Source organism: Haliotis asinina, chromosome 1, assembly GCF_037392515.1.
Source record: "Haliotis asinina isolate JCU_RB_2024 chromosome 1, JCU_Hal_asi_v2, whole genome shotgun sequence".
NCBI lineage: Eukaryota > Metazoa > Mollusca > Gastropoda > Lepetellida > Haliotidae > Haliotis > Haliotis asinina.
In genome coordinates, this window is record NC_090280.1 from 94,077,709 (window position 1) to 94,091,415 (window position 13,707).

At 42.2% G+C, this 13,707-nt stretch overlaps 1 protein-coding gene across 1 annotated transcript in view; it reads left to right on the forward strand.

Moving 5' to 3' along the window:
* LOC137255689 (unconventional myosin-Ic-like) overlaps positions 1–13,707 on the forward strand; it is a 114,420-nt gene that overhangs the window by 67,069 nt on the left and 33,644 nt on the right. The window contains exons 4-13 of the mRNA XM_067793181.1: positions 4–202; positions 1,798–1,878; positions 2,335–2,514; positions 5,466–5,564; positions 9,672–9,785; positions 11,002–11,073; positions 11,523–11,642; positions 11,936–12,003; positions 12,911–13,016; positions 13,492–13,572. Coding sequence (XP_067649282.1) covers positions 4–202; positions 1,798–1,878; positions 2,335–2,514; positions 5,466–5,564; positions 9,672–9,785; positions 11,002–11,073; positions 11,523–11,642; positions 11,936–12,003; positions 12,911–13,016; positions 13,492–13,572 — 1,120 coding nt within the window. The remainder of the gene's footprint in view (positions 1–3; positions 203–1,797; positions 1,879–2,334; positions 2,515–5,465; positions 5,565–9,671; positions 9,786–11,001; positions 11,074–11,522; positions 11,643–11,935; positions 12,004–12,910; positions 13,017–13,491; positions 13,573–13,707) is intronic.

Below are 13,707 nucleotides of genomic sequence, written 5' to 3' on the forward strand. Positions count from 1 at the left end.
CAGCTATGCCATCGCGGATGCAGCATACCGCTCAATGCGGGGGGAGTCTGTGGACCAATGTGTACTCATTTCAGGGGAGTCCGGGGCGGGCAAGACAGAGGCATCCAAGAAAATCTTACAGTACATCGCAGCCAGTAGCACACATTCCAATGAGGTGGAGAGAGTGAAAGACAGACTCCTCCAGTCTAACCCCATCCTTGAGGTACAGTGACACTTGGTGGTCAGTTATCAGTGTGTGTGCGACCACCTCTTGCTTCAGTATTCCACAGCACTTGTCTTAGCTGACCAGAAGGTCTGAGGTGCTGTCATATGCTGTAAAGAATTTTGACCCTTGGCTTCACCATGATCTGCTGCTACTATGTTGAAATGAAGTGGATTAGAGGACATGTGAGATGCAGTTTGCTGTACACATTTCTGTACCTGTGCCATGTCAGGATTTCTGTTCTTCGGTCCAGATTCATTAGTCTGTGGTGCTGTTGTGTCTTTTGGCAGTACTGGGACCTTATGACCATTAGTTTAAGTTCCCCCTCCATGGTGTAGCGGTTAGAGCATTCGCCTGGAGAGCGAAAGGTCATGAGTTTGACTGCTGGCCACATCATTTCAAAAGACATTAAAATATGAAACTTGTTGGTCCCTGCCTGGCACTCTGCATTAATGGGGACATTAAGAACTAAGTTGAATATGACGTCACAAATGTGAATATCAGAATATCAGAAATTTTGGCTGAAGCTGAGATAGCGGGAACTGTTTTCGCAATTGAAATGTGAACAGTAATATGTTTGCATAAAAAAATTGTAGTACATGTTTCTGCTCACTTTGTCTTTTACCTAGTGAGATATTCCAATTTTCTACCATCCTCCTTTAAGGAAAGTACTTCTGATTAGTGAATCACTGTGACATGGCATCTCAGATGCTAATCCAGCCCATGTGATGAAATACCACAGTGTAGTGGTTATTGCCAGTCATAAATAGGTTCCTAATGGCTAAAAACTCATCTCACCTGAACTCATATCATTCCACACTTTATTGTTTGGTAATATCAAGGATTTGAATAGTAGCGACCTAATAACTTTCTTAGTTGAAATTATTTCATATCTGGTTGCAGAATTCAGGGATTGGGAAAGGCAGGGGCCATGGGCCATTTTGTGCATTAGAATGAAAAATGGCCGTTAAAATTTTGAGATTTACTATTGATACAAGAGCAGTGGCCCATTCTAAATTCAGAAAATAATCCTGAAAATGGCCCATTGTCACAGATCTCTTTCCCAATCCTTGAGAATTCAGTTGTCCTAATCCACAGTCAGTGCATCCTTACACTAACCCCAAAAGTGATTTAATGAACCCTCTAGTAACCTTCCGTACCCAGGAAGGCCTTCAGCAACCCATGCTTGCCATGAAAGCCGACTATGCGGAATCGGGTCGTCAGGCTCGCTGACTTGGCTGACGTATGTCATTGGTTCCCAGTTGCACAGATCGACGCTCATGCTGTTGATCACTTGATTTTCCGGTCCAGACTCGCATATTTCCAGACCGCCACCATATAGCTGGAATGTTTGCTGAAAGCAGTATGAAACTAAACTCATTCACTCAGTCATTGATAAAGTGGGCCCTGTTGTCTATGGATCTATGACTTGCTGTACAGAGTTGTTTCCCTTTGGTCCACCAGACATCTGGGATTATGGGTTTGAATCCCTTTTCTTCCCAGTAAATAATGATAATAGTTTATTTTCTATATTTTGCCTATATTTAGATTTTTTTCATGGTCATGGTATTCATGTATAATCTATATTATTTCAGGCCTTTGGAAATGCGAAAACTAACAGAAACGACAACTCCAGTCGTTTTGGGAAGTATATGGATATACAGTTTGACTACAAGGTAACGACCTGTCAATTCAACATTTAGATGAAAAAACTCTATTCAGTATTTTTCCATAAAAATTAACTTCAATTTTATTCCAATCAAGGCAATAGAAAGTTAAAGAACACTTTCCACCAGTTTATAAGTCCATTTTAGCTCTGTCAACCCGTCATCCTGTGAAGATCTTGGTTAAAATTGGTCTTTAGCTACCCGTTTTGATTGTTAGAGGCATCTAATCAGATCGGGGTATTAGGCTTGCTGACTTGGTTGAAACATGTCGTATCCCAATTGAGTAGATCGATGCACATAATGATCAAGACTCGATTGATTACAGATTAAGGTCATATAGCTAGAATAATGCTGATTGAATCATTTAAAAATTAATAAACAATAAACAGTCAATGCAACAGATATTAAAGGCAATTCTTCATGGCAGTTTACATCCTCAAAGTATTTTTCACCACATTTACCCAGGGTGCACCAGTTGGAGGTCACATCCTGAACTACCTGCTGGAGAAGTCACGAGTCATCCACCAGGCATCAGGAGAGCGCAACTTCCACGTCTTCTACCAGCTCCTTACAGGCGCATCGGACGACACACTTCAGCGACTGCATCTCACCCGCGACCCGCAGAATTACTTCTATCTGTATCAGGTAAATGATGTTCTTCCATCTTTGTGATCAAATACAGTCCAAGGACTTTGAGACATTATGTAGAGTTAAGGCCCTTAGTATTTCAGGATCAGCTACTGATTTGCCCCAGCTTTGATTCTTTGCCTGTTACTGCCACACTTGCATGATAGTGTTTCCCTAAGGGAAAAGTGTTACTGGTTTCAACCAGGTTTGGTATTCAACAACCTGTGCTTGTATGGGACAACCCCATTTTTTTCGTTGGTTAGGCCATATGTAAAGACCTTCTTGTTTCACATTATCAGGGTCTTGGACATAACATGGTTGATGCATATAATTGATCGGAAATATGTAGATTGATGCTCATGATGTTAATCACTGAATTGTGTTCTTAAAACTCAGTAATGGCTGCTGTGGTGTAGCTGCAATATTGCTGAGTTTGGCATTAGCCAACACACAACAGTACAAAAGGAGACGGTTGAAAGTGTGTAGTGAACATCAAGTCTTACTGTTAGATATATCTTCACCAATGATTGATCAGAACGTAGTCTGGAGACTATCTTAAGAAGACAAAAATATGTCAAGGATTAAAAAATGTCTTTTGAATTTCTTCTCCAAACCTTATTCCATTCAGGAGAACATACTTTGATGTTTTAATTTGTTGTACTTTACTCATCTGTGATGTCATTCTGTAGAATCATTTATTACATACGTGTACCCGATTTGTTTGTTTTCTTTTCATATAAGGACAGGAGAGAGGTATTTCTGATTGCACTAACACAGTTAACTGCCCTTGGGCCTAGTCTGTGTGGGAGTGATTGGTGTTATCTAATTATTTACACTGTTTATTTACATCTTAAAAAGTTAAATACGTTAATAAAGCTTTGTGTTATCTTTTGAGGAGTATGGGAGCATAACAGCCTACTGGTATTTGTACGTTTGCTTGGCATTCTGGTGAGTCGGTTACGATGCATACAACTTTATGGGAAAAAAATCTTTTGTTCTGGATAGAGCAATGTTTCGGTGTAGATTTTTACACCACTGTCAAGCTGAAAGTGACACTTGTTATCAATTCCATGCTGCTGTTTAGGTTAATCTGCTGTCTGTCATAACATACGATGTGTATACTTCATACTTTATCCATGTAGCCTCGCTATTAAGGATAATAGATGTGATCTTATGTATACGTGAATGGCATTATTAATTTGCTGATATCTATAGTGTTATTTTCAAAGGAACTTGCAAGTTGTTTTTGTTCCCAACTCAGACTTTTAGATGTTTGATTCACATTTGCAAAATTATGTGAAACAACAGTCTCTGGATATTTTGCAATCTTTTGAAATTATTTGAAATTATTCCAGGAGAAATAAGGCTTAAATTTGTTTTCGGTTTCCCACTGCGTTTATTGTCCACTTGGTTGGCCATCGGGGTGTAGACTAATGCCTAGTATCTGAATATATATAATTTTGACTAGGGGGGCAAGGCTGTAAGGAAAATGATATGGTTCAGGGACTTTGAGAACTACAATCACGGGACAGAGGATTCATCTGCCAACATCCTGGTCAAGAAGGGTGTAGATGCTGGTTTTATACAAGCTGCAACTAAATACCATGCTTTAATGAGATGAACCATGACACAGAAACAAAAGTTACTCTGCACATTGTCTTTACAACATTTAGGTCTTGAAATCATAGCTGTATACTTCTATGTTCACAGAAAACTAACACCACACATACAATATGTTGAGCTTCAAGACTGACAGTACCAACCTTATAAACAATGAAAAACATTAAGACGGTAAAACACTTATTATCTTGTTTGTTTCCCTACCAGCCAATACTTTTCATCTAATAAGCCAATAACGAAACTCCATGTCATTCATTCACTCACTCACTGACTTGCCGTGGTGCAGAGGAATGGTGTGATGCATTACCCACTCACTCACCCACGTGTCCTTGCTAACATGTAAGCAAAGGTAAATATATAACTGTGTGTTTTCTATACTGACAACGTCATAGGGGATAGTCTTCAGAATTTCTTCAAAACAGTAACTTTTGTGTATGTTGTTATACAAGAGATTAACTCTTTTGATGCCAATACTCTCCACAGATAAAGGATCAGTTGGGTAGCCTAGTGGTTAAAGCGTTCGCTTGTGACGCCAAAGACCTGGGTTCCATTTCCAAAATAAGTACAATGTGAGCAGGCCATTTCTGGTGTTCCCTTGCTGCAATATTACTGGAATATTGCTAAAAGTGGTGATGCCTCACTTTTGGTTAGACATTTAGATGTTCTTAAATTCAACTGTTTCCATACTACAACCATGTATTTCGATCTGTCAATGTATCTCCATATTTATTTTGTACCATGTATACAACTTAGTTCAGCTCAAACTGTAAATAACTAACAAATAGCTTCTCCTTAGAAACAGAAGTAGTTATTTAACCTTTATAGTTTGAAAGGTTAGTGGGATATCCCAGTGGTTATGGCATTAGCTCATCACACCAAAGACCCAGATTCGATTCCTCATCCAGTGCAATGTGTGAAGCCAGTTTCTGGTGTCCTCACCATCATATTGGTGGAATATTGCTAAATTTGGCATAAAACCCTACAAACTCCTTTCTTTTCTCAAGTAATATTGTGTATGTTCAAGCATATGTTCATGCATACATTCTGGTTTGAACAGCATCTCTTCTCAAGAGAATAGAGCCACTGCCTGAGATACGTAGTTCTTGATGATACATTATTGATACCCTGTAGAGGGGACTGGGCAGTCCATAGTCATTATGCTGTGTCAGAGTGGGGTGTTTATGTTGAACTGTGGCATACTATCTCAGTGGTCAAGCATTAGAAAACTGGCAATAGTTCACCAGTCTCAAATTATATGTGACTGATTCTTCAGAGAATGTGTATCAGTTGCTTTTTTCATGGTAATTTTGTGTGATGTTCTATGTTTTAATTCATTGACTTTGTTTCAGGGTGAGAGTGTGATGGCCGAGTCAGTGGATGACAGGAAGAGTTTTAAGATTGTTCAGCAGGCACTTGACATCTGTGATTTCAGCAAGAAGGAGCAGGAGGTGGGTGTTGTGGATGGTGTAGGATGGTTGGTGGGTGTCGGGGGCATGATTGTGTTGGGGGGGCTCGGCGCGTGATTGTGTTGTTGGGTTTGGAGAAAAATGATTGTCTTGATGAGTGTGGGGGACGTGATTGTGTTGGTAGGTGTGGGGGACGTGATTGTGTTGATTGGTGTTGGGGACATGATTGTGTTGGTGGGTGTTGGGGGCATGATTGTGTTGGTGGGGCTTTGGGACGTGATTGTATTGGTGGGTGTGGAGAAAAATGATTGTGTTGGTGGGTGTTCGGTACATGATTGTGTTTGTTGGTGTGGGGGACGTGATTGTGTTGGTACATATTTTGTGTTGGATGTGTGGTAGGTGTCAGGGATGAGACAGTATCTGATGTTTGGTGAAATTCAGATGTTTGGTGGGTGTCGGGGACATCATGATGTCAGATGTTGTGAGGGTGTCAGGGACATGGTGTCAGATGTTGTTTGGGTGCTCGGGACATCATGATGTCAGATGTTGTGAGGGTGTCAGGGACATGGTGTCAGATGTTGTTTGGGTGCTGGGGACATCATGATGTCAGATGTTGTGAGGGTGTCAGGGACATGGTGTCAGATGTTGTTTGGGTGCTGGGGACATCATGATGTCAGATGTTGTGTGGGTGTCAGGGACATCATGGTGTCAGATGTTGTGTGAGTGTTGGGGACATGGTGTTAGATTTTGTGATTTTGTGTCTGGGACGTCATGGTGTCTGATGTGTGGGTTTGGTTGACATGGTGTCAGATGTGTGTGGGTCAGGGACATGATGTCAGATGTTGTGTGGGTGTCAGGGACATGATGTCAGATGTTGTGTGGGTGTCAGGGACATGGTGTCAGATGTTGTGTGGGTGTCAGGGACATGGTGTCAGATGTTGTGTGGGTGTCAGGGACATGATGTCAGATGTTGTGTGTGTGTCAGGGACATGGTGTCAGATGTTGTGTGGGTGTCAGGGACATGGTGTCAGATGTTGTGTGGGTGTCAGGGACATGGTGTCAGATGTTGTGTGGGTGTCAGGGACATGGTGTCAGATGTTGTGTGGGTGTCAGGGACATGGTGTCAGGTGTTGTGTGGGTGTCAGGGACATGATGTCAGATGTTGTGTGGGTGTCAGGGACATGGTGTCAGGTGTTGTGTGGGTGTCAGGGACATGATGTCAGATGTTGTGTGTGTGTCAGGGACATGGTGTCAGATGTTGTGTGGGTGTCAGGGACATGATGTCAGATGTTGTGTGGGTGTCAGGGACATGATGTCAGATGTTGTGTGGGTGTCAGGGACATGGTGTCAGATGTTTGATAGGTGTCAGGGACATGGTGTCAGATGTTGTGTGGGTGTCAGGGACATGATGTCAGATGTTGTGTGGGTGTCAGGGACATGGTGTCAGATGTTGTGTGGGTGTCAGGGACATGATGTCAGATGTTGTGTGGGTGTCAGGGACATGATGTCAGATGTTGTGTGGGTGTCAGGGACATGGTGTCAGATGTTGTGTGGGTGTCAGGGACATGGTGTCAGATGTTGTGTGGGTGTCAGGGACATGATGTCAGATGTTGTGTGGGTGTCAGGGACATGATGTCAGATGTTGTGTGGGTGTCAGGGACATGATGTCAGATGTTGTGTGTGTGTCAGGGACATGGTGTCAGATGTTGTGTGTGTGTCAGGGACATGATGTCAGATGTTGTGTGGGTGTCAGGGACATGATGTCAGATGTTGTGTGGGTGTCAGGGACATGGTGTCAGATGTTGTGTGGGTGTCAGGGACATGGTGTCAGATGTTGTGTGGGTGTCAGGGACATGATGTCAGATGTTGTGTGGGTGTCAGGGACATGATGTCAGATGTTGTGTGGGTGTCAGGAACATGATGTCAGATGTTGTGTGGGTGTCAGGGACATGATGTCAGATGTTGTGTGGGTGTCAGGGACATGATGTCAGATGTTGTGTGGGTGTCAGGGACATGGTGTCAGATGTTGTGTGGGTGTCAGGGACATGGTGTCAGATGTTGTGTGGGTGTCAGGGACATGGTGTCAGATGTTGTGTGGGTGTCAGGGACATGATGTCAGATGTTGTGTGTGTGTCAGGGACATGGTGTCAGATGTTGTGTGGGTGTCAGGGACATGATGTCAGATGTTGTGTGGGTGTCAGGGACATGGTGTCAGATGTTGTGTGGGTGTCAGGGACATGGTGTCAGATGTTGTGTGGGTGTCAGGGACATGGTGTCAGATGTTGTGTGGGTGTCAGGGACATGATGTCAGATGTTGTGTGGGTGTCAGGGACATGGTGTCAGATGTTGTGTGGGTGTCAGGGACATGGTGTCAGATGTTGTGTGTGTGTCAGGGACATGGTGTCAGATGTTGTGTGGGTGTCAGGGACATGGTGTCAGATGTTGTGTGGGTGTCAGGGACATGGTGTCAGATGTTGTGTGGGTGTCAGGGACATGGTGTCAGATGTTGTGTGGGTGTCAGGGACATGGTGTCAGATGTTGTGTGGGTGTCAGGGACATGGTGTCAGATGTTGTGTGGGTGTCAGGGACATGGTGTCAGATGTTGTGTGGGTGTCAGGGACATGGTGTCAGATGTTGTGTGTTTGTTGGAGACATGGTGTCAGATGTTGTGTGGGTGTCAGGGACATGGTGTCAGATGTTGTGTGGTTGTCACAGGCATGGTGTCATGTGTGGGTGTTGAAGACATGGTGTCAGATGTTGTGTGGGTGTCAGGGACATGGTGTCAGATGTTGTGTGAGTGTTGGGGACATGGTGTCAGATGTTGTGTGGGTGTCTGGGACATTGTGGTGTCAGATGTTGTGTGAGTGTTGGGGACATGGTGTCAGATGTTGTGTGGGTGTCTGGGACATTGTGGTGTCAGATGTTGTGTGAGTGTTGGGGACATGGTGTCAGATGTTGTGTGGGTGTCAGGGACATGGTGTCAGATGTTGTGTGAGTGTTGGGGACATGGTGTCAGATGTTGTGTGGGTGTCTGGGACATTGTGGTGTCAGATGTGTGGGTGTAGGGGAGATGGTGTCAGATGCTGTGGGGGTGTCAGGTACATGGTGTCAGATGTGATGTGGGTGTTGGGGACATGGTATCAGGTGGTGTGTGTGTGTGTGTCAGGGACATGGTGTCACATGTTGTGTGGGTGTTGAGGACATCATCATGGTGTTGAATGTTTGGTGGGTGTTTGGGGACGAGATGGTGTCTGATGTTTGATAGGTGTCGGGGATGTCATGGTGTCTGAGTTTTGGTGGATTTCAGGCGTTTCATAGTGATATCATGGTGTCACATGTTGTGTGGGTGTTTTGGAGATCATGGTGTTGGATGTTGTGTGGGTGTTTTGGACATCATGGTGTTGGATGTTATGTGGGTGTTTTGGACATCATGGTGTTGGATGTTGTGTGGGTGTTTTGGAGATCATGGTGTTGGATGTTTGCTGGGTATTGCACGTTTTGGTGTCTGATGTATGATGGGAGTCAGGAAGTGATGTGCTGGATGTTTGCTGGGTATTGCACGTTTTGGTGTCTGATGCATGATGGGAGTCAGGAAGTGATGTGCTGGATGTTTGCTGGGTATTGCACGTTTTGGTGTCTGATGTATGATGGGAGTCAGGAAGTGATGTGCTGGATGTTTTCTGGGTATTGCACGTTTTGGTGTCTGATGTATGATGGGAGTCAGGAAGTGATGTGCTGGATGTTTGCTGGGTATTGCACGTTTTGGTGTCTGATGCATGATGGGAGTCAGGAAGTGATGTGCTGGATGTTTGCTGGGTGTGGGATGTTTACTGGCTGTCAGGGACGTTATGTCAGATTTTTTAAGAATGATTAGGTTCTATGGTTTGTAATGTTTGATGGGTGTCAGAGAAGGGTTCGTGTTGGATGTTTTTGGTGTGTCTGGGATGTGATGGTGTTGGTTGGGTGCAATGGTGTCTGATGTTGTGAGTATGTGTGGCATATACACTTCTGCATGTCAGTTCAGATTCATTTTGTGCATTCAGTAAGCTGCTCAGTCTTTGGTGAGACTTCACTAATAATTCATTACAGCCCACTCATCTAAACAAACTGGAGACATGTTACAACATTAATCTGTTCTTTTACTTGTAGGCTCTGTTTTCAATCATCGCATCTGTCCTCCACCTCGGAAACCTGGAGTATGAGACCAGCGATGATGGTCTGATCAAGATCAAGGATCTCCAGGCTGTGTCACACATAGCAAAGGTAAATAAACGACTACACATTTCAAGGTACCATCATGGTTTTACAAACAGAAGAAATTTGTGTCCAATCTGCTCAAATAGATAAAGGGGGGTGCATGATTGTGTTTGATGCAGTGAAAACATTATTTGCCCCAAGAGATACACAACAGTATTCATGGTTCCAAGCTCTTGATAGTAAATATACCATTCCTGTAACTCAAATATTTTCTGAAACTTAGGTTTCACTTTACTGTCTTAACTTTACATGACTTTCAAATGTTTTGTAAGGACCTTTGAGTCCCATCCAGGGATTGGGAAAGAGAACTTTGACTATGGGCCATTTTCAGGATTAATAGCTATTTTCTGAATTTAGTTATAGAATAGAATTTAGAATAGTAAACTTCAAAATTTTAATGGGCCATTTTTTATTCCAGTGTGCAAAATGGCCCATGGCCCTTGCCTTTCCTAATCCCTGCCCATCTCAAGTTATCTTCAATATCTCATGCTTCTCGTAAGAGGCGACTAACAGGGCTAGCTGTCTTGGTTGATGCATGTAATCGTGTCCCGATGCATGTAATCGTGTCCCAACTGGATACACCACTGCTCATGCTCTTGATCCCAGGATTGTCTGATCCAGACTTGGGAAGGATGATAATATATGGATAACAACTGCTTTATTGCTATGAGAGCTACATTTGTCATGCTCCTATCAAAGCCCATGTGTTGTTATTGTGTCTGCCTTCCTACCGCAATCAAACTGTACAAACATATCCTCTAACCTGTATGTATGCTCCCTTTCCTCATACTGTTCATCACATGCTTGATAACGGTGTTAGAACCTACACCGAAACGTTGCACTCATAGCAATAAAGAAGTTGTTCGTCCATATATGGTCATCGTTCCTTACTACTTCAACTGCTAAATGCCTCTCAAAGAAGTAATCCAGATGTGATAACTTACAGACTGCCACCATATAACTGGAATATTGCTGAGTGTGGCGTAAAACTAAAGTGACTTACTGACTGTGAGGAAGTTTAAAATATCATATTTTTAAGTAATTGTGATTACTCAGCTTATGGAGGTGAATAATCAAGGACTTTTTAGATCTGTGTTGGTGTACTGTGTGGGCATCATCATTAATTATTTTGTTAGTGGACTACTATCTCTGCTACTGTCCTTCTCCTGTGTATATGTGGGGGACATTGACCTCTGTTATCACCTTGCGTCTGTTTATGCAGCTCCTGGAATGTCCAGATGACGTCCTCATCTCATCTCTGTGTAACCGCACCATTGATGCACGAGGGGAGAGGGTGAGACACATCTCAGATGATATTAATATATATGACAATAATAGTAATAATCATAATCATTCTATGTCATATCTCTAATAATAACAGATGATATTGGCTAAATTAGTTGATTGTGTATGGTCACTTTCCCTGATAATAATGGTAACAATAACTATGACTTCGTTAACACGTCACCATATGCCAGTTGCATAGACTGTAGCTCGTGGTGATTACTGGATTATCTGGTCCAGACTTGATTATATACAATCCACTACCCAATGGCTGGAATATTGCTGAGTGTTGCTTAAAATTTAATTAACTCGCTTACTTGAAGTATAATGCTTTTAAACAATTGTTGCTTGATAACCTTAATATCAGATTTGTGGTATTGTGATACCAACTTTACCTGAGTTTATTATGTCCATAACACTATTTATCATCTGATAAATTTGATATTTCCCATATGTCAGGTAAAGACTCCCCTGTCACAAGATCAGGGGCTGTATGCGAAGGACGCACTGGCTAAAGGCGTATATGACCGACTCTTCACTTGGATAGTCCATAAGGTCAACTCTTCACTAGCAACCAGGGTCAGTCACGGTTGTCTCCCTCACATTTATCAATCCTTTCAACTCAGGCTATCATTTGAAACAGCATCAGCTTGACAGACATCAGTTTCGAATTCATTATGTCTAATTTCTGTACAGTTTATTGACACACACTCATTCTGCTAACTTTGTGTGTGGAATGACCACTAGCCCTACATTCAGTATATCTGCCTCTAATTAGACATCGTGCCATTGTGTGATTGTGGTTTTTTTGTTTATATTACAAGATGATTTTGCATGTAGCCATCAACAAAACAGTTCTGCCTCTGTTTCAGGGAAAGTACCGATGTAATTTAATGGGTCTGCTAGACATCTATGGATTTGAGATATTTGGTGTAAATAGGTAAGACTTAAAATGTCAAAGTGTTTTCCAGCTTAATGTTACGAAATGTCTACATCTATTGTAGCATTGCCATCAGAATGGACAGTTTGGATGCTTTAGGAAATCAAAATAGATTAAATCATGTTTATTTGGTGGTTACTGGTGTATATATTATATATGTATTTTCAAGCTAAACTTTTTACTGTGAAGTTCCAGATTAGGATTAATCAGCAGTAGCCCATAAAAGACAACTAACGGAATCGCTGGTCAGGCTTAGTTGACACATGTCATTCTAGGTTTATAAATGTATGCTCATGCTATCACTGAACTGTTTGGTCCAGACTTGATTACTGAGAGAATGCTGACATGTAGCTAGAGTGAGCGAGTGAGTTAGTGTATTTTTATACCCCTCTCAGCAATATTACAGCTATATGGCAGCAGTCTGTAATTATCAAGGCTGGGCCAGACATTCTGGTGATCAAAGACATGAGCATTGATCTACGCAATAGGGATACGATGACATGTGTCAACCAAGTCAGCGTGCCTGACCACCCCTTCCTGAGTCACCTTGTACAACAAGCATGGGTTGCTGAAGATCAGTTCCTCATAAAGACCCAGATCTTCATGGGTCACATGTACAGTGGAAGGTATCAAAACTGACATCTGTCCAATCTGGCAAATTGTCAACACCAGCATAAAATTTCCCATCTATGGCTTGTACATCTATCATCAGCTCTAACAATCCTGCATGCTGTCTACACCGGATTATTCTTCAGTCCCAATGAGTGCCAGTTTTGACAGCTTCCACTGAACCTAGAATAGTTTTGAGTGAGACATGTGAAAAAATACATACCAGAGTATAGTGATCAAGTCAGATATGTGTGTCCATTGTAGCCTGCTACATTTGATTGTTGCATTGTTGTTCCAGTTTCGAGCAGTTCTGTATCAACTTCTGCAATGAGAAGCTGCAGCAGCTCTTCATCCAGCTGACCCTCAAGTCAGAGCAGGAGGAGTACCAGCGAGAGGGGATCGAGGTAGTTCGTCAGCACTAACATACCAGCCATCCACATTAATGGGAGACATGGCAGTCCTTTCCGTAAATTCCATTTTTAGAAAAACATCTTTTTAGTTAACAAACGCAAACTAGCCAGTTGTATGTCTAATCATCCTATGGAGATCTTGGTTAAACTTGGTCTTCAGCAGGCCTGCTTGTCGTAAGTGTCGACTAACAGGATCGGCTGGTCAGGAGTGCTAACGTGGCAGAGACGTATCATTGCATCCCACTTTTGTAGATGATGCTCATGATATCAATCACTGGATTGTCTGATCAAGGCTTAATTACTTAGCCTGTGGCAATATATTTGCTGGAATATTGCTGGATGTTAAACAGGTAACAAACAAAGACATTTCTGCGTTCCCAATTCAGATGCCATCTGGAAGTTGAAGTTGATTATTTTATCAGTTTGGTTGTTTCACTGGTGTTCAGAGCAATATTTGTATATATTTCAGTGGGAACCTGTGCAATATTTCAACAATAAGATAATCTGTGACCTTGTTGAAGGAAAACCATATGGAATTATAGCTATCATGGTAGGTATGCATCTGTGTGAGTTAAAGAACTTGAATAATAATGAAGTTTTAATGTATTATAAGTCATTCTTCATGAACAGATTAAGAAACTTTCTAAATGTACAGATAAACAATTAAATTTATGTTTAATACGGT